The sequence below is a fragment of the Quercus suber genome, unplaced genomic scaffold (assembly GCF_002906115.3).
Source record: "Quercus suber isolate HL8 unplaced genomic scaffold, Cork oak 2.0 scaffold_208, whole genome shotgun sequence".
NCBI classification, from domain to species: Eukaryota; Viridiplantae; Streptophyta; class Magnoliopsida; order Fagales; family Fagaceae; genus Quercus; species Quercus suber.
This window is the reverse complement of record NW_027069666.1, coordinates 161,552-187,628: the sequence shown is the minus strand read 5'-3', so window position 1 is coordinate 187,628 and position 26,077 is coordinate 161,552. Positions and strand designations below refer to the sequence as shown.

The 26,077-nt window shown below is 35.2% G+C and overlaps 1 protein-coding gene across 1 annotated transcript; it reads right to left on the bottom strand.

The window, feature by feature from the left end:
* Positions 1 to 7,113: 7,113 nt before the first annotated feature.
* On the bottom strand, positions 7,114 to 12,347 carry LOC111994573 (uncharacterized). Its single transcript, XM_024026466.2, has 5 exons — positions 12,174 to 12,347; positions 11,931 to 12,079; positions 11,765 to 11,813; positions 11,108 to 11,250; positions 7,114 to 7,396 (listed from the first exon to the last, which is right to left on the bottom strand). Exons 1-5 carry the CDS (start codon positions 12,220 to 12,222, stop codon positions 7,310 to 7,312), a joined length of 477 nt encoding a protein of 158 aa, XP_023882234.1. The 5' UTR covers positions 12,223 to 12,347; the 3' UTR covers positions 7,114 to 7,309.
* Between the last annotated feature and the right edge of the window lie 13,730 nt (positions 12,348 to 26,077).

The window sequence follows — 26,077 nt, the reverse complement described above, 5'->3', positions numbered from 1 at the left end:
ATTAAGTGGATTAAAATTTTACATATCATTAACTTTTAAAAAAATGTTAACAATCACCATTTTGGTATTTATTTAACTGATTAATGATGTGGTAAAATCCAATCTATTGATTTAAAATGAAGGATAAAATTTTAAGAATTTTATGGTTAACCTAAGAAGTCAAGAAGATCCTAATTCATTTCTTTCTCTCCATTTTTTTTTATCTCTCTTCACTCTCTCAAGTATTTGATATCCTAGCAAAAAGGGGAATAACTTAAATAAATTATTTGTATTTAATATTTATCCCCTAAATTATAATATAAAGAGGGTAGGGTAGCTAGGTACTTAAGTTAGTAAACAAATATCTTATCAAAAAAGAAAAGAAAAGAAGAGAATAAATAATAGAGGTAATATTTAATATTAAAACATCAGATTTTGTTTTAATGGTGTAAATCAACCAATGTAATTCCCTGATTCATTACACAATAAGTGGCAAACTCTCATGATAAACCCCATTTTGACCTTATTGAACACGACCATATACCATTTGGCATTTCTGCCATTCTTCTAAATGAAAGTACAAAATTAATAATTAACAATAGGTGATAACAATAACAACCAATTTTTTTAAATGACATAATTAATAATAGCTAAGTGTATATGTGTGTTTCTCTAAAAAAAAATGTATATGTGTGTGAAACTCTCTTCCCATTTCACAAGAACTTTGTACGTATAGAGTGACTATCAGGCCAATGATGCACAATGGTTAAATGACATATTGTTAATTTATTATTGTTATTGCTGTTGTTATTATGATAATATGTAGTAGTATATTCTACAATTACAAATCTAAAGTTCTTTAGCAAATCATTGACACAAATCTACAAGTAATAATATATAATCATTTACACAAACTTTTACATACAAATATATACAAGTAAATTCAAAAACAAATTAGAAACTTATTAACTACAAGTAATAATATAAAGTTCATTAACACAAATCAAGATTTTTGACTCAAGTTTTCCATACAAGTATATACAAATAAAAATTTAAAGTCATTAACACAACTCTACAAGTAATTATTAAGTTTATTAACACAAATCTACATTTTTGACCAAATGATTCACAAGTAAAATTTAAATTATTATAGCAAGTTATTAACACAAATTACTAGTAAAGATATAAAATTTATTAACAGAGATATAAAGTTCGATGCAAATTATTCATGTAAATGATGAACGCAAGTAAAATTGTTTTCCCAAATCTACAAGTAATGGTGCTATAAAGCATAAAAATATTATAAAGTTCATTAAAACAAATATATAATTTTGATACAAATTTTTCATAAAACTGTTTGAAAGTGAAAATTTAAAGTTTGCAAATCATTAGCACACATCTACAAGTAGTGATATACTGATATGAACATATAAACACAACTATAAATATATAAACATGCATTTTTATTGATTAAAAAATGCTGGACATTAAGAACTTACAATTGTGGTGGAGAAGCTTTGGTATGGTTTGAAAAAACAAAAATGCAGGTTGCGTGTATGGAGTTTTTGCAATAAGATGTTTTAGAGATGCAGAGAGTGGTGCAAAAAGTGTTAAAATGCTACAATATCATAAATACAACTTTTGTGACGTGCTTTTGTTTTTGAACTTCATTCTCCCTTCCTTGTGTGTGAGTGTGTTTGTTTGAAAAAGAAGAAGATAATTTTCCCTTATTGCTTGAGAGAGTGTATTGTATGTATTATAACTTGTCTTACTCTCTTCTAAAACTTAAAAGTTAGTATGATTTTGAGTGAAGTTTATGGTGTGCTAATTCCTAACAATCATTATGGGTGAAAATTAAATGAAGTAGAATGAAAGCATAAGATCTTTTATTTATTTATTTATTTATTTATGTGCTTTCAAATAGAAATTCTATTCTAATCTAATTTAAGTAATATATGTGTGAAGCTCTTTCTTAGAGACTTGAACTCGGCTCTTACCTCTCACACCCTACAAACACTTACACTTGTGGAGTGAACATAACCCCATGGGTACTCGGTAGTAAGATTTTTTTTTTTTTTTTTTGAGAATGCTAAGTATTTTAACACACACAGAGGGAGAGGGAAGAAGGTTTTAAAGAAACTGACAATAGTGTACATCCAAAAGGGTCTATGCATGAGATCTAGTTGTTGAAGAATCAGAACGTACATTTATTGTGATTACAATTGGAACTTGTCTTAATTCTTCAAAATTTTCTAAATGAATTATTAGGAAAGGGAATGAGATCTAATTATTATTCAAAAATTGGAGAGAGTACAAAATGGTATCTGTTAGGAAAATAATGGGCCAATCATGACCGAGCAAGGCTTGTGAAAAATGGCAACCGTAGGGAAGGTATTAGGTATCAAATGATACCATATCAGCAGTATCAAAATTTAATAAGCATAAGATATGTCAGCAAAAAATTAATAACTACTCCACTAATAAATAAAAGACATGTGTTAGTGGGTAGTTATTTTTACACATATGTCTCTCATTTATTGGATTTTGATACGGATGGCCGTAGAGAAGGGGACTTCATCTAACACAAGTTAACATCCAGGACTGTTACAGTGATAATTAAATACCATAATTTTGGCCATGTTTGAGTAGAGGACCAACGTATTAAGGAAACGTGTGTGGCATGGGGTGATATTCTAGTCAAGCAAGGAAGCAAGCAACTCATTGTCAATTAAGGCAGGAGTATTATAATGTCGAATGGGAAAGCAACCCATACCTGTACTCCTTACCACCGCCAAAGATAATGAAGAAGAACAATTTGGGAGGGGATGTTGGATTCCTCATCTCTAAAAAAAAAAGCATTGCTTTGCTTTTCTCTCTCGTAAATACTAAATACATACACTATTGCGACAATTTTCCAGAATATAGTGGATCATTTGCTTGACTTAAGAAAATGGTTTTCTATTTCTCCAAAGCATAGATAGTTTTCACGTTCTTACGTTTCTCTCTCAAAAAAAGAAGAAGATAGTTTTCACGTACAAAATCTGTGTTTATTTTACCTTTGCATTTTTTTTTGTTCCCTTTTTCTTAGCTTTATTTTTTTCATTACCAAGCACAAGCAGCAGCATCCATCTGTTGTGTAAATGACTAAATGTCATGGTAGTGGAAACTCGTTGTCTTATCCAATTGAAATCATCCAATTCCATCATGTACACAGTGTGAGAGAGAGAGAATTGAAAAAAAATAATTAAATGGAATCCAGTTATTCCTCAAAAACCGCATTCAACATTGCATAATCCTTATAGATGTGGCAAAATTTGGTTGCCATATATGCACTAGAAATTTCATGTAATCCGACACTTTCAACACTTGTTTCTCTCGCATGTAAAATTTGTTTCCATCCCACCCCAAAATTTTATATAAATATATATATATATATTTTCAGTATTAACAAAAGTATGCACGGATCCAAGAGGCTGATTCATTTCTAATTTTGATACCTCCACTTTTCACCCCCCTTGGGTATGTATCTAGCCCAATATCTGAAACAATACATTTTAGTCCATTAATCACCACAATTAAAAAGAACAAAATAGCCTCTCTCTTTTTCAATGTGAGATTAAACATTTTCGCTAACTCCTTATCTCCCATATTCACTCCCACGTCTTTACATTTATGTTATAACATTTATTCATTTTAATTATTTAATATTAAAATGCTCCAACAAAATGATATGCCAATTCCGCCGAAATATAAGTGTCTAATCATAATGCCAAATAAACCTCCTTAATGTTAAACTTTTTCTTTTCTTTATTTATTATAATATATAAACTTCTCAGATATATTGTTACACAGGGATCCAATCTGCTGATTACTGGTGTTTACAAAATTCATATTCGATCCCATGTACTTTCCACAAATTTTGAGTTTTGTTTGGTGAAGAATAATGCCCAAAGCAATCACCTAGATTATTGTTTTGCTTCTGGACTTCATTGATTTTTGGTGACCCTAAATTATTGCTACAGTAGAAGCAGATTCCTGCGAACCAAGGCCTTGTTAAAGCTTAATGTCCGTAAGGCTTTTAGTCAAGTATAACTCTATTCCAAGGCCTTGTTTGGATTTTGCAAAACTAAGTTTTGTTAACTCAGAACCCAAAATCCGTGGGGCCCACATATATAAATATTGTTTGGATGATTTTGGGTTAGTTAACTCAGTTAACATGTTAGCTTGCACTTCATCTCACTTTCCCTTTTCCTTCTCCCAAACACATAATACACTTCAACCCCTCCAGAAAACACTGATCAGCACAAGGCCGAGCTCCAACAGGTCAGCTCCGTTCACCGATTTTGCTTTCTAGTGAGACCCAAATTCAGCCCCTCCATCTGTTTACATGCCCGAAGCTGTTGGGTTTTATTTTGATATTTTTTGTTTTTTCCATTTTCCTCTATTTTTTATGTTGTGTTTACTGAGACCTTGGCTCACTTGGCTGTGAATGCTTATTTATTTATGCCTCTTTTTTTACTCTCTACTCAAGTATAGCTTTTATGTCTCTTTTTATGTTTTTATGTTTTTATTTTTTTATATTTTAGAAGTTTCTCTGTCTTGTTCCTTTGTTAAAGCCATGGTATTATGAATAATGTCTGCTTTGCTCTGCTGTTGGTTTGAGAAAAAAAATTATCTGTACTGAAACTCTACCAAAACATTGTCACAGACAACAGAGGAGTTAGGAAGAATGGAGAGAGAAGCTGATGAGATTTTTTGTGGGAAGGGTGTGAGGAGGGAGAAATTATAGAGTCCTATAATAGACAAGTGATGTGGTCCACTATTACACTAAAAAACTTTCATTTGTTTAAAATTGTTGAGTTAGTAATTAATTTTTGTTTAAAATTTTTTTCTAATTAACAATTTTAAACAGATGGAAGTTTTTTAGTTGAATGGTGGACTACATCACTTGTTCACTATGTGGATCTTATAATTTCTCGTGAGGAGGAGAGAGGTATCACACGCAAGTATTTACTTGACTGTTGTAGAGCATAGCAGTGCAATCAATGCTATGTGGGACCTAGACAGTGACAAAAAGTTGAGATTTAAATTTGAGTTAACTGTAAGAATAAGCTGCCAAACGAGCATATGAGTAAGTTTTAGGTTTTATTAGGTTAGAGTTATGAGATATTGAGATGTAAATTTGAGTGAAAAAATTTGAGTTTTGAGTGTTGGGATATGAGTTATTAACAAGCCAAACAAGGCCTAAGGCTTCTTCTAGCCTACAGTTTTACTTCATGATCCACCAGGCCCGCGGGTAGCTATCAATAGAGTTTTACCACCATAATTACGGTATAACTTTATCAGTGTAAAATGATTATAAAAAGAGTATTCGTTATACATTTTCATTAACCTTAGCAATCTAAGGTTGTGAACTGAGGTATATGATTCTAGTCCGTTCACAACCTTTTATTAATGCTTTAGAATGTGATTCTGGTTGATGGCCAACAATTGTGCTTCTGGTTCGCCCGTAATCGAAGGTGACGTTTCTTTTTTGTTTTATATTTGAAAAATGATATGTTCACAACATTTTTGTAACACTTTTATAATAAATCTTAAGTGACAAATTATTACTGGTTGTTATTGTTGAGAAAAAAAAATCTTAATGCTAGTTTTAAATTTAAACTAATAACAACTAACTATTTGTAATTTGTTGTAAAAATATTATAAAATTATTATAGACGTAGAATCTTTATATTTTTTCCACTTTTTGTTTCGGCCAAACGATGCCCATCGTCAGATTCTCGCCATCCATTCCACTTGCCGACAGAGCACTTGTACCGTTCATATTTATGCAAACAATAAATGAGTTCTCACCTAAACATATTTCCACCACGAGTACCGCGTCATATGTGAAATCACGGGTCCAAATCACGAGATTCAGATGTAGTTAACCAGAGAGAGAGAGAGAGAGAGAGAGAAAGAGATTACCTCTCAATTAGTTTGAAGAAAATTTTTAAAGATTCTTCCACAACTACTCAAAACTCTGAAAATTTTTCCAACTTATTACGTAATGATTTAAATGACAATTTACATGTAGTACTTTTAGTTATATGGCCTATTTAAAAAGTCTTGTAATTTGTTTAAATAAATTAGTTAAGTCATGATTTATACAATTGAATGATTTTATGAATCACCACCAATTAGAATAGATTTCTCGGATTGGAAGAGAACTTTGTCAAAAAAAAAAAGAAAACAAAAATGACATCTGAAACTTCCCATTTGGGTATTGGGTGTCGAAATATAGTGGAAGTCTCTAATGGCACATACATCATCTATCTCACAATATTTGGACAAAACAATAGTGAGATCCACATATTTGAGAGAGAGAGAGAGAGAGAGAGAGAGAGAGACAATGCAAATGGCATATTGCTGATTATGACCCTTAATGAAGTAAACCAAGAACATCACTAGCCAATCCAATATCCACCGATATAACTGTTAGTATTCTTGTTAGTTCCAGTTCAAATTAATCTATTTATCTTCATCCATTCATTAATTCAACCTCATGTAAAGCTGCCATTTTCTTAGGATCTATTTGTTTTAGTTTACAATATCAACTTATTTTCACTCCTAGTTTATGCGAAGCCTTTTTAAAACCTCACTTTCTCTATTTAGAGCTGTAAAAGTACATCTCATTTTTTAAACAAATTATGGCAATGAAAACTAGCTCATTCAAACAAGCTCTTAATATGTCTAGCTTGAACTCTGATCCACAGTATTGTATTTATGACTTGCAGAATGCAGGGGTGTTATCTTCATCCATTCATTAATTCAACCTCATGTAAAGCTGCCATTTTCTTAGGATCTATTTGTTTTAGTTTACAATATCAACTTATTTTCACTCCTAGTTTATGCGAAGCCTTTTTAAAACCTCACTTTCTCTATTTAGAGCTGTAAAAGTACATCTCATTTTTTAAACAAATTATGGCAATGAAAACTAGCTCATTCAAACAAGCTCTTAATATGTCTAGCTTGAACTCTGATCCACAGTATTGTATTTATGACTTGCAGAATGCAGGGGTGCAAACACTAGATGATGAATCACACATTGTCCGTTATGTTAGCTTTGCAATTAGGAACTAGAGAATAGTATAAACAAGCAACCACAAATGCTATACGATGTTAATTCTGTTCTTACAGAGATTTGTGAAGACTGGTAGATAGACTAATCACTTATCAAAGTTGTATCATGAAGTGAGGACAAGCACATAATGATCATTTTATTTACCAAATCTCAGTTAGGTTATAACACACTAATGTAAGTCACCAATGCATCATACCAAGATTGTTAATCAGTGCGTATCCCACCCATAAAGGTCCGTGGATCAGGACAGTTCCCAGTAAATTGAGCTTGTGAGAAGTCAAAACCCGGGTTCTGCAGAGAAGAAACAATTGTTATCAGAACAGGGGCAAAAGATACTCATGCTGCCAAGCATATCAAGAAACTATAACACATCTCATACAAATGGAGAAAGCAATTCATATAGCCAATAACATGATGTGCGTGTGAGGAAGTCGTTTGACACACATGGCATGGCTTATAACATGATGTGCATTAACCAAAGCAAACACATCGAACCTATAGCCCACCAAACAAATGAAAATTAGAGATCTAAGTTGGGGAGTCACAAGAAAACAATTAGGTGAACGCATCACAGACAACAGCAGATAATGCATTTAGTGCCATAAACATGTATTTAAAATACAACTGATTCCCCACTTGACAAAGATAATTCTACCCCACAAAAAGTTTCTGCCCAAACCTAGTGTAGCATGCAATCACATGAATCACAAAGGAGAAATTCCTACTCATGCCTGAAAGGTCCCCTTCTGATTTTCATGTGCCTTATTTTTTTATTGGTAAGTTACACAGGCACCCAGTGAATCTTGGATCCACAACCTTACCCTTCAACCAATTATTATGGGAGAAGGAAGTGCCAATTAATCTATATAGCTCATTGCTTCCTTTATCTTCAAATACTGTAAATGGCAAGTGCAAAAGTCTTATTAATAATAAGACTTTTGCTCTCATGTAACCATAACCCATTTTTGAGCTCTATGTGCCAAAGACTTATCATCCTTTGAATTTCGTACTAACACATTACAGGCAGCTATAGACAAACTATATAGCCAGTTAACTTAAGAGTGGTTACAGTCCTTTTTACACACAGTTCATATTATGTTATTGACAGTACCCCACTACCCCCTCCCTGAAGCTTACCTTGTGCAGTTAATCCCTCTCTAATAGCCTGCCACAAGGTAGTTAGAATGACGAATAAAATCATTCTTCACTATTATTTAAAGTACCTAACATGAGGTTCAAATTATAACTATAATTTACAAAGTTGTCTATATAAGGCTTAGCAAATATCAAAGAAGACTACTGTTGAAAAATTTGACCACAACCTATCTGGCATGTTCTCATCCACCCTTGCCCACCTCCACTTCCTCTACAATCTCTGTTGCCACCAGTAGTCTCTGGCCCTATCCCCCTAACCTCTCCCCTCTCTACCAATGCTAAAATGTCCAATGCATCAGCAAAAAATTCTTCATAGATCAGATTTCACCCCAATACATCTAAACAACAAGATCAACTTTGACCCTATCATGGGTCAGCTTGAGTACATCGCAAGTTCTTTCTCAAGTTGTCGTTCACTTGTTTGTCCAATTGCATCCATTTCCACCACAGATAGAACAAATACAGTGAGCTTGTTGATCCATCTCTTCAATTTAGAAATTGATTACATGGGTAAAATGGAGATTGAAAGATAAGAGTTCTAGAGAGAGGGAGAGAGTGAGTCATTCTAAATAAGACTGAATACCCCACCAGCAAAGTAGTTTCTAGGTTCAAGAACTTAAGGCAGGACACACCCACCATAGGTCCTACTCCGTCAAGTTTAACAATTTGGAGACCTTGAATTGTATTGTCCCATTACTTCTTTTATAAACTTAATCGTACTGTATCTTCCTTTTATAGACAATGGTCCTATCGGTGTGAATATATTGCTTTAGTATATATTTGTGTGGAATGCTTTAAGATTTAATCATTCAAAAGATTAAGTTTGATTTGAAAATTTTAAAATGATTATTAAAGTCTAATTAGCTTGATGGTAGATGGGATGAGTTTCTAATCAACTACGGATGTTGTTTCTCAATTTTTTTGTGGATTTAGATAAATGGAATTTCCAACTTAAATCCAAACAATGGAAATTATTATGTTTTTTAATAAGACAAAACAGTGGAATTAATGATTGATGGGATTTTAAATGATGAGATTATAAATACATCCATTTTAGATTTTCCTTGTAAATATCAATTACTTCATCCAAACACAAGGTTGGTGTGGTGAGACATCCCTTGTAGTTAGTTATCCTGACTTGTTTAGATTTTGCAAGGATAAGGAGGCTAGTGTGGCTGAGCTTATGAAGCCCACCAATGGCGTCCTCTTTTGGGATGACAGTTTCTTTAGGGGTGTGCATGCTCAGGAATTAGAGGCTATGTCAGGTTTAATGAATACTGTATATGGTTCTTCAATAAGGAGGTTTGGTGAGGCTAAGATGTGTTGGAAACCCAGTAGAGATAAGGGGTTTAAGGTTAATGATTATTATAGAATTTTAGTGGGCTCTACTGACTACTGTTTTTCTTGGAAAAGTATTTGGAAATAGAAGATTCATTCTCGAGTAGCTTTCTTTGTTTGGACTGCTGCTTTAGGAAAATGCTTAACGATTGACAATTTACAAAAAATAAGGCTTTGGATGTTGGATTGGTGTTACATGTGCAAGTGTAATGGTGAATCAGTTGACCATCTCTTTCTTCATTGTTCGGTTGCTATGGATCTATGGTATATAGTTTTGGGTTTATTTGGAGTAAGCTGGGTTATGCTGCAATTCGTTTTGGGGCACCTAGCATGTTGGCAAGGCAGGTTTGGTTGTCATTGAAATGGTTATATTTGGTTAATTGTTCCCCACTGCTTAATGTGGTGTCTTTGGAGGGAGAGAAATAGTAGGTGTTTTGAGGATAATGAGATATCCGCACTAGACCTTAAGTTATTTTTCTTTAGAACTTTATTGGATTGGTTGGTTGCCATGCAAAAACCGATCATTCCCTTCTTTTATTGTTTTCCTTGATTCTTGTAATTTTGTACTTGATTTGGTGACCCTTTGCACACTCCCTGTGTCCTAGGGTGTTCCTTTTTTGATATCAATAAGCTTATTACTTATAAAGAAAAACACAAGGTAAGTGATCTGACTTAGTTAAAGAAATATTTCTAAGGGGACAATAGCACAAATTAGAGAAGATCCAAAGATTAAGAAAGGAGGATTGGAAGGGGGGTGGGGGGAGAAAAGAAAAACAGTCTAGTATAGAAGACATGTTTACCAATATGCTTTAAATAATGTCACAACAATAGTGAACTCGTAGAAGTCACAGAAAAGCAGTCCATCCAAATGCATCAATATAATGAGCTCAATCAAAGGAAGGTATGATAACCACACTCATCTCAAAGACCAAATACATAAGAAATTATTGATTAGATGTAAATTTTATATCTTAATAAACTGGATAAATTGAAATTTAAAATCAACAACTTGAGGTGCAGATTCAAGAACTAGTACTACTAGACATTGGTGCCAGTGACAACTTCACCTTGAGCCTAAAGCAAAAGACTAGATCCTCAGAAATTATGTTCTTTATATAAAATTAATCTCCTTAATATGAGACGAAAGACTGTAGAATTGCAAATCTCAAGTCACAAGGAAATCTCAAAAAAAGGCTCAAGTTTAGTTCGTGAGCTATAGATTCAACTAGAAATGCTCTTGTTCATGTTGATAGCAAATGGGGGATATGGAGTTTAACAATTGGAACAAGTAACAACAATCAATCTTAATCAATAGTAGGACCAAAATTGCAAATTACGAACAGGGGCATTGAGTTTCAATACATGAGATAAATTAATGCTTTGATACAAACTACATGGCGGTCGATGCCAACAATAAATTCTTTAAACATAATATAGTGAACTTAGCAAGCATTATGAATCCACATTGTTATGTCTATTATAAGACTAAATGAATAAAAATTAATTCACCTCTTCTTGAAATCTCTGGAGCATGAGGCGCTTCTGTTCAAGATCGGAAGCATGAGGATCTAACTGACCCTGACCCAATATGGGTGAAGCCCAGGTCTGACCTTTATCTCTCTTCTGCAGTGTTATGTGCATTATATCATCCTCTGCCATGCAAAACCACCCTAATTAAGCACAAACTATGTAGAAACCTAACTGTAAAACAAGAAAAACACTATTTCCAACTAATTGCTGAAATTTTAAAGGGCAATACAATCAAATACACAATTTTTTTTAATCATTTAAGTTAAGAGCTCAAAAAAATAAAAAATAAAAAATCCAAGCCACCCAAAAATACCATTTTTGGCTCAAATGAAGAACAGCAGAACACAAAAGGCCTTGTTTTGCATCACAATTTTTAACAGCACTAACATGGAACGCATGGTTAAAACATTCTTCTCTGATTCAGTTACTCATTTTCCTTTCAGCAAACACACAAAACCACTGAAAACAGCTTGCTTTTAAGACTTCCAACACAAACAAAACGGAGCTAGAAATTCAATATATGTCCTCTTAACTTCTCCTAACTTTTCTCGGGAACCAAACAAGCAATTATGAACAAACAGCAATCTGAGTGGCATTAGAAAAAACAAAGAAAACAAAACAAAATAAAAAGATTACCAAGGGTCCAGAAAGAAGAGTCGGTCTTAACGGGAGATGCGAGCTCGTGCTGAGAAGAAAACCAAAACCAATAATTCAAAGACATTAGCGAAATTCAAAAAACCCACAAAACAAAACACATCAATCAAAACAAAAACGAATAAAAATTTGAAATTCGGAAACAGACATTGAGGTAGGGAGGGTTTCCTTTGATGCCGAGTTCGAGGTGCTTGGACTGAATCTTGCAATAGAATTGCTTGGAATGAACATTTGGTGGAAGATTTATGTACATGTTCACTTCCTCCAAAGTCTGGTCCCATTCGAACACCTTCTCACCTGAACAAACAAAATCAAAACCGGAAAAATGAAAATTCGAAACATAGTTTCAGTTGCCCAAACCACTGTAAATTGATGAGAAAGAGACAGAGACCGTTGTGGATGAAGCTGTGTCGCTTCTCTGGTGCCAATTTCTCCGCCATTTTTTTTTCCCTTAGGGTTTTGATTCTTCGTTTCGCGCGGTTTCGCTGATCTCCTTGTCTAATCTCTGCAACTCTCTCTCTCTCTCTCTCTCTCTCTCTCTCGCTCGCTAAACAAGAGTTAAGGATTATTATTATTATTATTTTAGAAATATATTTTCACAATCTTTTAGCAACAAATTTTATGCAATAAGTTAATACTGACTTTTTTTTTTTATTATCTACAAATAATAACCTATTAATTTTTTTCTAAAAATAAAAAATCCTTTTACGAGAGTTTCATATGAGAATTTTGTGAAGTAATTTCTTAAAAAAAAGAAAAGAAAAAGAATGTTGTGAAGTAACACTTTTTTTTTTTTAAAGAGAAAAATGAATATGTTATAATTGTACCTATTCTTTTTTATTTTAGAAGCAAATTCATTTACTTATTCTATTACAAAAGACTTATTAATTATTAGCAATTCAATATCATAACATAAAAAATAAATTTCAATTAACAAAAAGTGGAATTTTTAAAAGTGAAAATCACATTTTAATCCCTACATTTTTAAGTAATTCCCATTTTAGCCTCTACATTTGATTTTTACCGCTTTTAGTCCTTATCCTGAAAAACGGTTCCCATTTTGGTCCCTGTCGTTACATCATAAACAGATATTGCTGACGTGGCAAATGGCAGAATTAAAGAATATTAAAAAAATTTTATTTTATTTTAAAATAAAATAAAATTTTAATTATCAATAATTTTAAAATAAAAATATTACAAATTTTAATTAAAAATATTTGTTCTTCATGTTCTTCCCCCAAGTACATGATTGCCCAGAAATTTAAGATTTTCTTTTCTTTTATTTCACTTTCTTAGCATCTAAACAAGCAAAAACATATACAAAACCATGGTCAAACTCAGATACTCTGACACAATCAACAGAGCCAACCCAAATTGTCAATTCCCTTCAATGCACAAAACCCATAACACAAATCAGTGTTTCTTTTTCTTTTTTCTTTCTGAAACCCATAACCTATCAAACCCCTCAATTTTTTCTTTTTCAAATCCCTTCAACGCACAAATCACAAAACCCAAATCATCATTGACTCATCTTCAAATACAAGTCTCTATCTTTTCCATGGCTTAAGACCCATGGTCGAAACCTATAGCTAACTAACCTTATCCTCTCTCTCTCTCTCTAAACCAAGATCGGTAGTGGCTGGGTGGATCACCGTGATTTGATCTGACCAGATCTGAAATGGATGAGGATTGGGTTGTGTTTTGGTGTTTTAGGTGGTGGAGTTGGTTGAAAGGGCTCAGATCAGTGGTGAAGGTGGCGGTGGAAGTGGAGAGAAGGGCTCATATCAGTGGAGATTGGCGGCGAAGGTGGAGAGAGAGCGTTGGGTTGGTTGGGTTTGATGGTTGCGCCAGTTCGGTGGAGGTGGAGATCGTGGTGGCTGGGTTAGATTAGTGGTGTTGGTTGGGTTTTTTGGGTTCGCAGGTGGTGGTGTTGTGTTTGGTTGCCAAGAAAATGTTTAGTAAAATGTTATCTGTTTATATGAGTTTTGATGTGTTTGAACATGAGAGAGTGAAAGGTAAATTATTGATATGCATTTGGCTGGTGGAGGGATCAGTTGTTCTTCTTTTTTTTCTTTTCTTTTTTTCGGATCATTGTTAGTTGATTGTGTCCGAGTATCTGATTTTGATCATGGTTTTGTATATATTTTTGCTTGTTTGGATGCTAAGAAAATGAAATAAAAGAGAAGAAAATCTTAAATTTCTGGGCAATCATGTTCTTGGGGGAAGAACGTGAAGAACAAATATTTTTAACTAAAATTTTTAATATTTTTATTTTAAAATTATTGATAACTAAAATTTTATTTTATTTTAAAATAAAATAAAATATTTTAAATATTTTTTAATTCTATCGTTTGCCACGTCAGCAATATTTGTTTATGATGTAACGGCAGGGACCAAAATGGGAACCGTTTTTCAGAATAGGGACTAAAAGCGGTAAAAATAAAATACAGGGACTAAAATGAGAATCTCCTGAAAATGTAGGGACCAAAATGTGCTTTTCGCCATTTTTAAAATGTTTTTTGAAGTATTGTTTTGAGCATTTTCAAAAAAGTAACCCCTTTTTTTTTTTTTTTTTTTTGACATTACATAAAAGTATATCATGGTAAGTTTTCTTTGAAAAGCTTCACCAAAAAAAAAAAAAAAAGTTTTCTTTGAAAATTTTTTTTTGAGTTAATTTTTTTGATTGAAAAATATGGCTACCTCCTTCTCTAAAAAAGAAAAAAAAAATGGTTACCTCTCTCTTTGCCCCAATCTATCTCATACTAATAAATTCCCATGCTCTCTCCGGTTGCACCATTTCTCTTTCCTTTCTATAGGCCCCTCACCCTTCCCTTTCTTGGTTGTCTATCTTAAGCCATCTTTGTTTTTACCCAAATCCTTTCATTCCTTGTGTTACTAGTCATTACACTTTATCTCCTTTCAAAAATGGAGGTCTCAGACCTCATAGCTCGCACAAAAAATAGTTTGTGGATAGATGCTAGCCTAGAGCTCCCTTTAAACCAATTTGTCCCAAACATTAATTCTTGGATCCTGCTTGGAAAACTCATAACCCATTAAAATATAGGCATAGCCACCATCTTAGAAGTGGTAAACAGAGCATGGAGACTAGCATTTCAGATTCAGGTTAGTTGCCTTAATAACAACACCTTCATGTTCCACTTCCAGCACAAAGTAGACATGGCTAACGCATATCGCAGAAGGCCCTGGTCCATCAGAGGCGGTCATTTAGTCCTAAAGCAATGGCTTCTAGCTCTCACATGGCAAGAAATACCATTCATCACCTCCACGATGTGGGTCCAGGTGCATGGGCTCCCTGAGCTATGGAAATCCCTAGACAATCTTCGAAAACTGGGTGAAAAAGCGGAAAAGTCATCGAGATAGATTTAGTCGGTGAGGGAGGTGGAGCTTGGAAGAGGTTCATACGCATTCAGGTAGAGTTAGACCTCCTCTAGCCTATCATGCTAGGTATATTTCTGCTTAGAAAGGACCTCCCTCATCTATGGATTAGTTTGAAGTATGAGAAGCTAGCTGATGTGTGCTACCAATGTGGTATTATTGGCCATGAGACCCATGCATGCCAAGGAAAGTCTTTTCTCATTCGTAATCCATTTGGCCATGAATTCCTCACCTCAGGGCTATGGCTAAGAGTAGAGAACGATACCACTCCATCAAAGCTTTTCTATCACGCTGGCCAACACATGCCTCCACCGTCCCCTGTCAGTGCAAATTCAAACATAAAAGATTCACACCCAGCCTTGCCAGCATGCTAAGCCCTGTCATTAAGCCAGGACAAAACACACATTCCCAAGAAAAATTGTGTACTACAGGTGCACGACACTAGTGGGACAGTGCAACAACAATCCACTACTCAAGAGGAGAGTACTGTTGAAGGAACTAGTAGTCACCATTTGGCGTTCTCACCATCACACATAGACAATCCCTCTCTTATCCCTTCAACTCATGATCTAGACCTAAAAGGCCTTAGCCACCCCCACGAGATGGACCTAAAAGCCCAATGCCACCCCTTCTTAAATCCCCAAACAGACGACCCAAGCCCAGCATTCCCTTTAGGCTTCAGCCCACCCGTTATTAATCTAAACCAAACTCACCCGCCCAAACCAAAACCACAACCCAACCCCATTCCCTTCAGCATTCCCTTCCACTAAACTCATCCCAACCCCAATCACGCCAAGATCCATCATAGAACCTTACCATCCCTTAGGAAGAACTTGTGAAATCGAACCCCTCTCTGAAAGGAAAGTTACAAAGCAAGAGCTCGAAAATGTTACAAAAAGGATTAAGATTGCAATTCATGCACTAGAAGCAGTATTTTTCGACCCTGTGATAGTCACCTCCATCCCTAAATCAAGCGTAGATCACTTCATTCTTGAAGAAAAGCAAAATTCATCAAACCAGTGCACCCTTGATTTCCAAGGTGAGTATCTCGAACCTGAAAAATCTCAATTTGCTATTCCCATCGTTGCTAATTCATGCTATCTTGCTACTTCTATAGCCGAGGAGGTGGGCCTTATCAAGCCCCCAACCTCCCCACGAAGGTCCTAGGCTAGAATTGTCATGACATCTGCAATTCCGCGATAGTCAGAGCCTTTAAGGCTCAAATAAAAAGGAATAGCCCTAATGTTATATTTCTTTTCGAAACCAAGGCTTCAGCTACTAGGATGAAAGAAGTGTTAAAATCAATAAATTTTGTTGATATGTGTGTTGTTGAGGCCAAAGGTACTGTAGGTGGTATCTGTATCATGTGAAAATCTTGTATTTCTATCCATCAAGTAGACTATAATAAAAATCTAGTTGCTCTCAAAGTGTTTGATACGGTCTGCGACTGACTCCTTTTGGGTTTTTACGGCCCTTTGTACCCATCCAAAAAGCAAAAAGCTTGGGAAAATCTCATGGCCCTTTTCAGCTTATGTCATTACCCTTAGGTTTGCATTGGCGACTTCAATTTCACCTCTAATGACAGTGAAATGCTTAGAGCAAAAAGAGGTGGCAACTCTACAACCACTAATTATCTGAAAGAGCTAATTTTTGAGTTCGGAGCTATTGACCTAGGTATTTTGGTAACACCCTCACATGGGCTAGAGGAAGATGGGGAAGTGCTGCAATCAAGAAGAGATTGGACAAGGGAATTGCTAGCATCTCATGGTGTTTAGCTTTCCCTAAAGCAACTGTGACTCACTTAGGAGCTATAAAATATGATCATACCCCTATCCTCTTAGACACCAACCCGTAAGATAGCTTTGTCCACAAACCTTTTAGGTTCGAAGTTGCTTGGAATAGAGACAAGGGGTGCAACACAGTTGTAGAAAAGGCATGGAATAAGGAAACTAATGGCTTGACATTCATCAAGCTTTATAGAAAGCAAGATAATACGAGAGAAGCACTCCGAAAGTGGAATAAGAAAGTATTTGGACATTGTCAAGCCAAGATCAATCCTCTCATGGAAAAGATTGTCGAAGTGCAGAAGAGGCCCCCTTTTGAGCTAAATGACAGTATTGAGGAAAACTTTTAATTAGAGCTCTTAGAATGGCTTACCAGAATCGAAATTCTGTGGAAACAGAAATCTCGAGAACTCTGGCTAAAAGAAGGAATAGAAAAACCAAATTCTTCCATCTCTCTACCATTAGTAAAGGAAGGCAAAACAATATTGATGCTATTAAGTCAGAGGAGGGCAACTAGGTTACCGGTTCAAATCAAATTAGGCATTTTTTCTTCTCATCCTTCAAAAATTTATTCACTGAGGAGATGGTCTCCTTCCCTGAGCATCTGGATAATCTCCTTACCAACGACATCTCTAAGGAGGAAAACTTAAGTCTAAAGAGAATACAAACTCCGGAAGAGATCAGGGAAACATTCTTCTAGATGCAAGATTTTAAGCACCTGGGCCAGATGGCTTCCCAGCGTTGTTCTAGAAAGAATTTTGGCCCACAGTCAACAATGCTGTAACTAAAGCTGTCACTTCCTTCTTCATAGATGGATGTTTAACTAAAGAAGCCAATTCGTCTCTCATTGTACTTATTCCTAAATCATCCAATCTGTCAACTATCAACAACTTCTGTAGTATAAGTCTCTGCAATGTTGTGTACAAGATCATCTCGAAGCTTCTATTTACAAAGCTAAGACCTCTTTTGCATAAGATTATTTCTCCTTGTCAATCTGCTTTCATTCCAGGCAGATGGATTGCAAAAAATCAAGTTCTAGTCCATGAACTTCTTCACAATTTTAAGACTAGAAAAGTCAAGTTTGGCTTTATGGCAATTAAACTCGACCTCCAAAAAGCATATGATAGATTCAATTGGAAGTTTATTCATACTGTGCTCACCAAGCTCGAATTCAATTTTGTTTTCATCAATTGGATCTTAACTTGCTTATCATCAGTGTCTTTTGAAGTCCTAGTCAATGGAGGAAAGTCAGACCAATTCAAACCTAGGAGAGGACTAGGATAAGACGACCCTCTCTCGTCTTACTTGTTTATTCTAGGGCAGGACATCCTATCTAGAATGCTTGATAAGGAGCTCAGTGTTGGAAACATTAGCAGTGCCAAAGCAAGCTCTAGAGGACTAGCTTTAATGCATGTCATGTACATGGATGACATCGTTCTTTTCTTTAAGGCAACAAGGAAAGATGTAGAGAGGCTAGCCTTATGTCTAGAAAAGTACTGCAAATGGTCAGGCCAAGCCATTAACAGAGGCAAATCTAGCATATTCTTTTCGAAGCACTCTAGTCCTAACTGTAGAAGAGCTATAAAGCAGTATACCTATATGAAAAGCCTTAAAAAAGATTCGGTGTATTTTGGTGCACCCCTGTTCAGGACAAGATCGCCTTCTAAAGACTTCAAGTTTCTGCAAGAGAGGCTAGAGACCAAGTTATCGGGCTAGAGAAGCAGATGCCTATCTTGGGCAGGTAGATGCACATTGATAAACTCGGTTGCCCAAGCCATCCCTAACTACACTCTATCATCATTCAATATTTCCGACAATATTTGTGACAAACTGGATTCGCTCTCAAGAAGATTCTTGTAGAACCAGAAAGAGAGAGAAGGCAGATTCATTGCTTGGAAGAAGTGGGACAATTTATATTGCCCTAAATGTGAGGGTGGCCTTGGTTCAAAAAAGCAAAAGAGGTTAATGCTGCATTGCTCGCTAAGCTAGCCTAGATGGTTGCTTTTGGGAAGTAGAGCATTTGCATGGAGATTTTGCGTTCCAAGTACAGGGTAAAAGAAAATTGGCTTGGAGCAGAGCAAATTAAATTAGCCTTCCTTACTTGAAGAGCTATGAAGAGAGCCAAAAAGCTGATAGAAAAAGGGGTGTGCTATTTGCTTAGAGATGACAAATCCATTAATGTTTAGGTTAATCCTTGGGTTCCATGGATTGAAGGTTTTAAACTGAAGCTGAGAATTGAAGAATACATCCATCTTCCTATCAAGGCTCACCACCTCTTTGACCATTCCACTAAATCTTGGGACAGAAGTATGGTGAAAGAAGTTTTGGCCCTTGATGATGCACAATCCATTCTCACCATTCCAATCCCACTCTCACCCAAGTAGGATAGACTTATATGGCTCCTCGATTCTAAAGTTATTTTCTCTGTTAAATTAGTTCACCAAGTCTCTTTCACTCACTTCGTTGATAATTCCCTAGATCAATCTCTATGGAAAAAGCTATGGAGAGCCAAGCTCCTTGAGCGTCTCAAAATGCTTATTTGGAGGATAGGAGCCAACGCCACCCCCATAGGTTGAACATTAAGCACAGAATTTAGCATATTAACTCATCCTGCATCCTTTGCGATTCTGAGGAAGAGAATAGTATCCACATTTTCTTTCATTACCACTTCGCTAGAGCTTTTTGGGCAACTGTGTGTTGGGGACTTAGAATTGACACCACACCAATGATCTTAAGCGAAGACATCATCAAGTTGAGCACGAACCCTTCAAATGCCCCTATTCTTGCACAAGACCTATGGACCATAAATCTTAACATGGCTATCATCATCGATGAGATTTGGAAGACTAGGAACCACATTCTTTTCCAAGAGGGCAAAGTTGACCTGGCCAAGGCCAAACTAAGTGTGGCTGCAAGGTTCTCAGAGATGTCCAAGGTATACCCCCCGATCACCCACCCTTCATCGGACCCTTTCTCAACCTCTTGGTTCCCCCCACCTCCAAATTGCATTAAGATTAATGTAGATGCTGTGTTAAACTCTTCAAAGTTTGCTCTGGCTGTTGCGGCAAGAAATCATCATGGGGATGTGCTCTTTATGTAGAGAAAACAACACCATCTCTGTACCCCTTCATAGGCAGAAACTTTAGCTCTTCAATGGGCAATGTAGCTTGCCATCCAGAAGCATTGGAATGCGGTCATATTTGAAGGAGATGCAAAATTTTGCTTTGATGCCTTGAGCCTGTTTGATCATACCCCCAGCTGGCATCTGAGCACGCTCAACAGTAACATTTGTATTTCGTTTTACAATTTTTTGTCTTGTAATTCCTGTTGGGTTTAAAGGTCTGCCAATTCTGCAGCACATGAAGCTGCTAGATTTTGCTTTGAACTCTTCTAATGGTAATCCCGCCTCCCTTGAGGCGGCTTGTAAGGGAGATGCTTCTGCTTGTAGTCTTTCTTAGTTTAATGATATTGTAGTTTATCCCCAAAAAAAAAAAAAAGTTACAGATTTTAACATTTCCTCTAAAATGAATGTTTTTGTTAAAACAAAAAACAAAAATACAAAACAAACTTGAGAATTAAATAAGGTCAAATTTTAATATATATAAAAAATGGTTGGACAGTGGTGGCTCTAGGAATTTTTTTCAGGGGGGCATTAAGAAATTTATATAAAATAAAATTTAATACAAAAAAAAAATTGAATATATTGAGTCATTAAAAAAATGCAAATATATGAAATTTTACAACTTCTACGAGTTTTCATATTTTAAAATCGTTACATGATAGTTTATTATTAGTTTTTATTATCTATTGTCAATGTGCTGGGTGTGACCGTTTTGTTTTGTTAAGTTTGTATAACATTTAATAAATTTTTATGCCGTTGTCATTATTTTTATAAAAATATTTTAAACTAAAATGACAAAGTGCAACCCACTGACAATATATTATTTATTAACCCACACATTCATATTCATACATGCATAAATATTGCAATAAGCCTTCGTTTGGATACTAATGAAAAATGAAAATTCACTATTCAGCTTATTTTTGCTACTATTCATTGGTCCCATTGTCCTATTTCAGCTAACTTTTACCTTTATCTACAGTACTTTCGGTAATAAGTTTTCAGTCTTAGCAAAATAAATGGTATCCAAACAGACCTAAGTGTCTACTAAACAAATCAAAGATTTGAACAATTGCTAACTTTACTATTTTTTTTCTTCAATTACGTACTAACATAAATAATACACTAAATGTCTAATTGTTGTTTAGTTTTAGGTTGTATTGATCTATGATTAGGGTGTGTAAAATTTCAGCCAATGTATGCAAAAATATTTTTAACATAAAATAAATTAATAAAAAGAGGGCCGTAGAAGTGCCGCCGCCCTTGCGGTTGGACCTTACATATGAAAGACCCTATTTAAATGTAATCCACTAAGAAACCAATGCTTAATAAGGAGTTTAAGATTAAAGAGGGCCATAGAAGTTCTCTCTCACATGATTTTAACTATGGTCTAACCTTGGGTACATTAGGGTTCCTAGTAACCATAACTAGCGAGCAGCTTAAGTAAGCTTTTTCATTGGACCACTTTTACCTTGGGTAATGAGAAATGAGGACATTGTTGAAATAGTTTTATTTTGTGGTAAAATTGATAATTGAAGACAATTTTAAGGTTTGCTTAATTAGCAGTTTTAAAGAAGAACTATGACGTGGCATATAACAAAAAGACTAATGTGGCAACTCTGATTGGAACAAAGTTTTTCTCCAAACTAGAAACTTTTCAAACTTCTAATATATTTCTTTTTTTATGTGTGAATTTTGAAAATCTAACAGTTGAATTTCATGTTCCTTTTGTTCTTAACATGCATATCAAATTTCATTCAAATCGAATTTTTTTTACTATTTGGTCAATTAACTTAATTTTATACAAAATTTTAGATCACAAAAATTTGAAATTTTAACAATTTTTTGACGACGTAGCAATTGATCTTTGATCTTTTTGAAATTTTGTAATCATGAAAAATATAATAAGAACATGCAATCCAATAGTTAGATTTTCAAAATTCACATTCATTATAAAGATATATGAGGAGTTTGTAGAGTTTCTTTTTAAACTAGTTTGGAGAGAAACTTTATTCTTTAGATTGATGAGTTACCAGCTCTGCCATAACATCTTAAAGTTTGTCAATTTGGCCAAACTGAAAGCCCCATAAGAAAGGAAAGATTTGCATATATCCTTATCACCTCCAACTCCAAGTCCTTGCTAATAATCTCAAAATAATTAGCACCATCACCATTCTTTTTTTTTTTTTTTTGGTTAGAGAAGGCAACTTACATATTAAATATTAGAAGCAATGAGTTTATTACAAAAGGTGTTAGCTTTATCACGAGCTAACAAAGACTCCACCACAGGCAGTGGTTCTATAAAAACAACAAAAGTGAAGTTACGCCTAGCCCCTATTCTAGCTAGAGCATTCGCGCATTGATTTGCTTTGCGGTAGGTGTGTTCAATCCTTTTGTTGGGGACCACTCCCAGGAGGGTCCTGCAGCCAGTTAAAAGAGGCTCCATTAGCATATTGACAGAATTGTTATTCATAAGTTGGACAACACTCTTAGCATCCAGTTCGATAATTAGGCTATTAAGATTTAGGTCCTTGGCCAGGGTAAGATCATCTCTTAATGCCCACAACTTTGCTAGGAAGCTATTAGTGCAGCCAAGACTTCTAGCGAAGCCAATAACCTAGTCTCCATTATGGCCCCTAATCAGTCTGCTTCCTCTAGCCTTTTTAGGGCACCCTAAAGTCGATCCATTAGTGTTGAGTTTGGCCTAACCCATTGGTGGTTTTTTTTCCAAGCAATAGGGATTAAAGTCTTTGAGATATTGAGCGTAGTTCTCATTCCTACAGCAAAAAATTCTGTAGCACTTTCTCTGCACTTCTCTACGGCCTTGCTATCAGCTACACCCATCCTAAACACACACGTGTTATGTAGGTGCCAAATTCCCATAGGAAACACAATGCCCCACGGGATTCCCTAACAGTCATAGACAAAGTTTTTGTTGCAATTACCTTCCAACCATTCTTTAAGGGGTTTATTAAATGAGTCCCTGAGCATGGGAGGATAATTCAGTTTCTGCCAAAAGATTTGTGCAAATTCACACGTACGCAACAGGTGGTCAATTGTTTCAGTCTCTTTAAGACATAGAGGGCATAGTGGATTAAGGTTTAAACCTCTTGAACCTAGCACTTCACCAATGGGGAGGCTGTTGTGCATGCATAGCCAAAGGAAGAATTGAACTCGAGAAGGTGTAGTAGTCTTCCAAACCCATGACAATGAAACAGTATCTAGGTTCAAGGGATTTAAGCCTCTTGCCACTAACTAGGCCAATGAGAGAGAGAAAGAGACATCTTTGGAGTAAGCTCATATGAGTGAATCTTCTGAATTAGTGTCACATGAGAAGGGGGTTGCTTTCATGCTCTCTAGAACTTGGTCAGCCTGAACAAAGGAGCTGTTTTGTAGATTCCAACCCGTGCCAATATCAAAGCATTGATGCATCATCACTTTATCTTCCTCTCTAGTAAGTGGTCCTTCAATGAGACTTCTAAGGGTTCCATTAGGGAGCCAAAAGTACAGCCATAGGTTGACTTGGAGACCATTTTTCACTGACCATTTTAGACCTTTAACATAAATAGGTCCTCCTTTCTTGCAAGTAGACCAGATTCGTGAACATGGGAGATTCCTACCTTCTTCATAAAGCCTTTTAGGATTGAGGTATTTGCCAACATCTTTGCCCAAGGGGCTTCACTTTCATTAGCTAATCTCCAGCATAGTTTGGCCAAAATGGTTTGATTCCTATACTGCATTTGGTATAGGTCCAGTCCACCTTCATCCTTTGGAAGTGTAATAGTGCTCCAATTCACCATATGCATTCTTCTATTTTCAGCAGTTGAGCCCCATAGAAAGTCTCTTATTAATTTATCAATTGCTTCACACACTTTGACTAGCAAAGCATGACATTGCATGTAATACTCAGCTATAGAGGCAGCTGCTGTTTTGGCCAACACCATCTTCCCAGCTTTGGACAAGAACTTGGTTTGCTAGCCATTGAGTTTCTTTTGAACTCTGTCTATGACAAAATTAAAAGCATCACCATTTCTGCCCTTGTAAATTAACCTTTTGACTAGCAAGGGTGCAAAAATTATCTAGCATTTCCATAATGGCTTCACAGTTCTTGGTATTAGCTTTTGCGAAAAGCATGAGATCATTTGCAAAGAACACATGGGAGAAGCTTGGACCATTCTTGGAAGCCTTGATTGTATCCCATCTCTTGTTTTCACACATTGAGTTAATCTAAGCACCCAGGAATTCAATGCAAAGGAGGAAAATGCAAGGGGAGATGGGGTCTCCTTTCCTTGAAAGGTACGACCACATTTTTCCCACTTTTAAGATACGTTTTGGTCTTTTGATTTGCTAATGACTTAAGCACTGAAGGATTTCCCCGTTGACACCCTCGACATGTTTTTGTATTTTTTGTTAGGTGTTTACGAATCAAGTTTAGCCGTTGATCAAACACTATCATCAAGTAGTATAGATTATAGGTTAAATTGAATGTGAAAATACAGTTTTGATCTTTATATTTTGGAGTTATTATCAATTTGGTTCTTAAATTTTAGCAGTAGTAAATTGGTTCCTATATTTTCATAGTAGCCAATTTAGTTAATGTTATTTTCAATTTCTAATTAATTTGGTCTCTACCTGTCAACTCACTAACAGAAATTGAATGCAAGTTGAAAATAATAGGAACTAAATTGACTGCTACCAAAATATAAAGATCAAATTGATAGTAACCCCAAAACATAGGGATCAAAATAGTATTTTTGCCTAAATTGAATCAAGTAATGGTTAGTCTGGTTTGTGAAGCACTCAAAATTGATTTACTTAATTTTTTTTTTAGTAGATAGTAGATACTGCATTTAACTCAATATTCTTTATCATTATCATTTCGTGTGAGTGTGGTGCCACTGCCAAGCCGTGAGACATCATCAACTAACTAAAGAAAAAAAACAAAATATTTTTCCCACACACAATCTAATGACCTTTTAGATAACTCAATATTCTATATATTGTTGAAGTTACGTTTTGGTAGAATATGAATTTGGCAAATCTAATGGCGACTTTACGTGTGTTTCTAAACCAAATTAATGGAGTTTAAAAGGCAAAGATAATACTTACACGACATGTCACATGATGCTCACCGATCCTCTCATAATAATGATGTACGTCGTGTTGTAGATTGAAGCAAAATTGATGTGATAACGACAATATTGAGTTTAAGATCCACTTCGATCTGTCATTCTATCTATTGACAACGAAAAAAGAAAATTCTTATACAATATAAGTCTATTGTTTCTGTTTAGTATAGACTATAGAGAAGGCAAATTTCAGTATAATGTAAATGGTGAAATGTGTTTTTAATTATTTCATTTGAGTTCATTAAAATTGAAGACCATTTGTCGATGAAGCAACTCAAGAAAAGCAAATTGTCCATATTTTGACCATTTGACGATCGATTGAAGCTTGATTGCCCCTCGATCAAGGCCTAATCTATCAAATATTGGAGAATTCAAAATCTGATGTGTATTACTGAAGTAGGTAATGTATGCCAATTCAACCTTAATTGGAAGCTTATTTAAAGGCCCTTTATACACAACTTCAATTTCGGTGGCAAGACAAATTTTTTAGAGCTATTCAAAGAGAACACCAAAGCCTCCACATTTTCAACCCGTAAGTACAGAGAGTCTATGGAGATATTTTTTATTATGTTGCTATTGTCATAGTGTGGATCAGAGTTAAAATCACAAGCCCTCACAGCCCTAGTGTGTCACTGTGGTTAATCAAATTTTCAAGAGATTCTTTGTGACAGTTGAAGGTTTTAGTTGTAAAGCGCGGGTGAGTCACCCATAAAGCATCCATATAATCAAAGTGTTCAAAGATTTTGAAGTTATAGAAAGTTTTTATAGTACGTTCATCTACTAGAATTGTAGAGTTTAGGCAAAAGTTTTATGCTAAATTGCAAAAGCTTCTCTTTGATTATAGCTAGCTTGTTGGGGAAGGTTT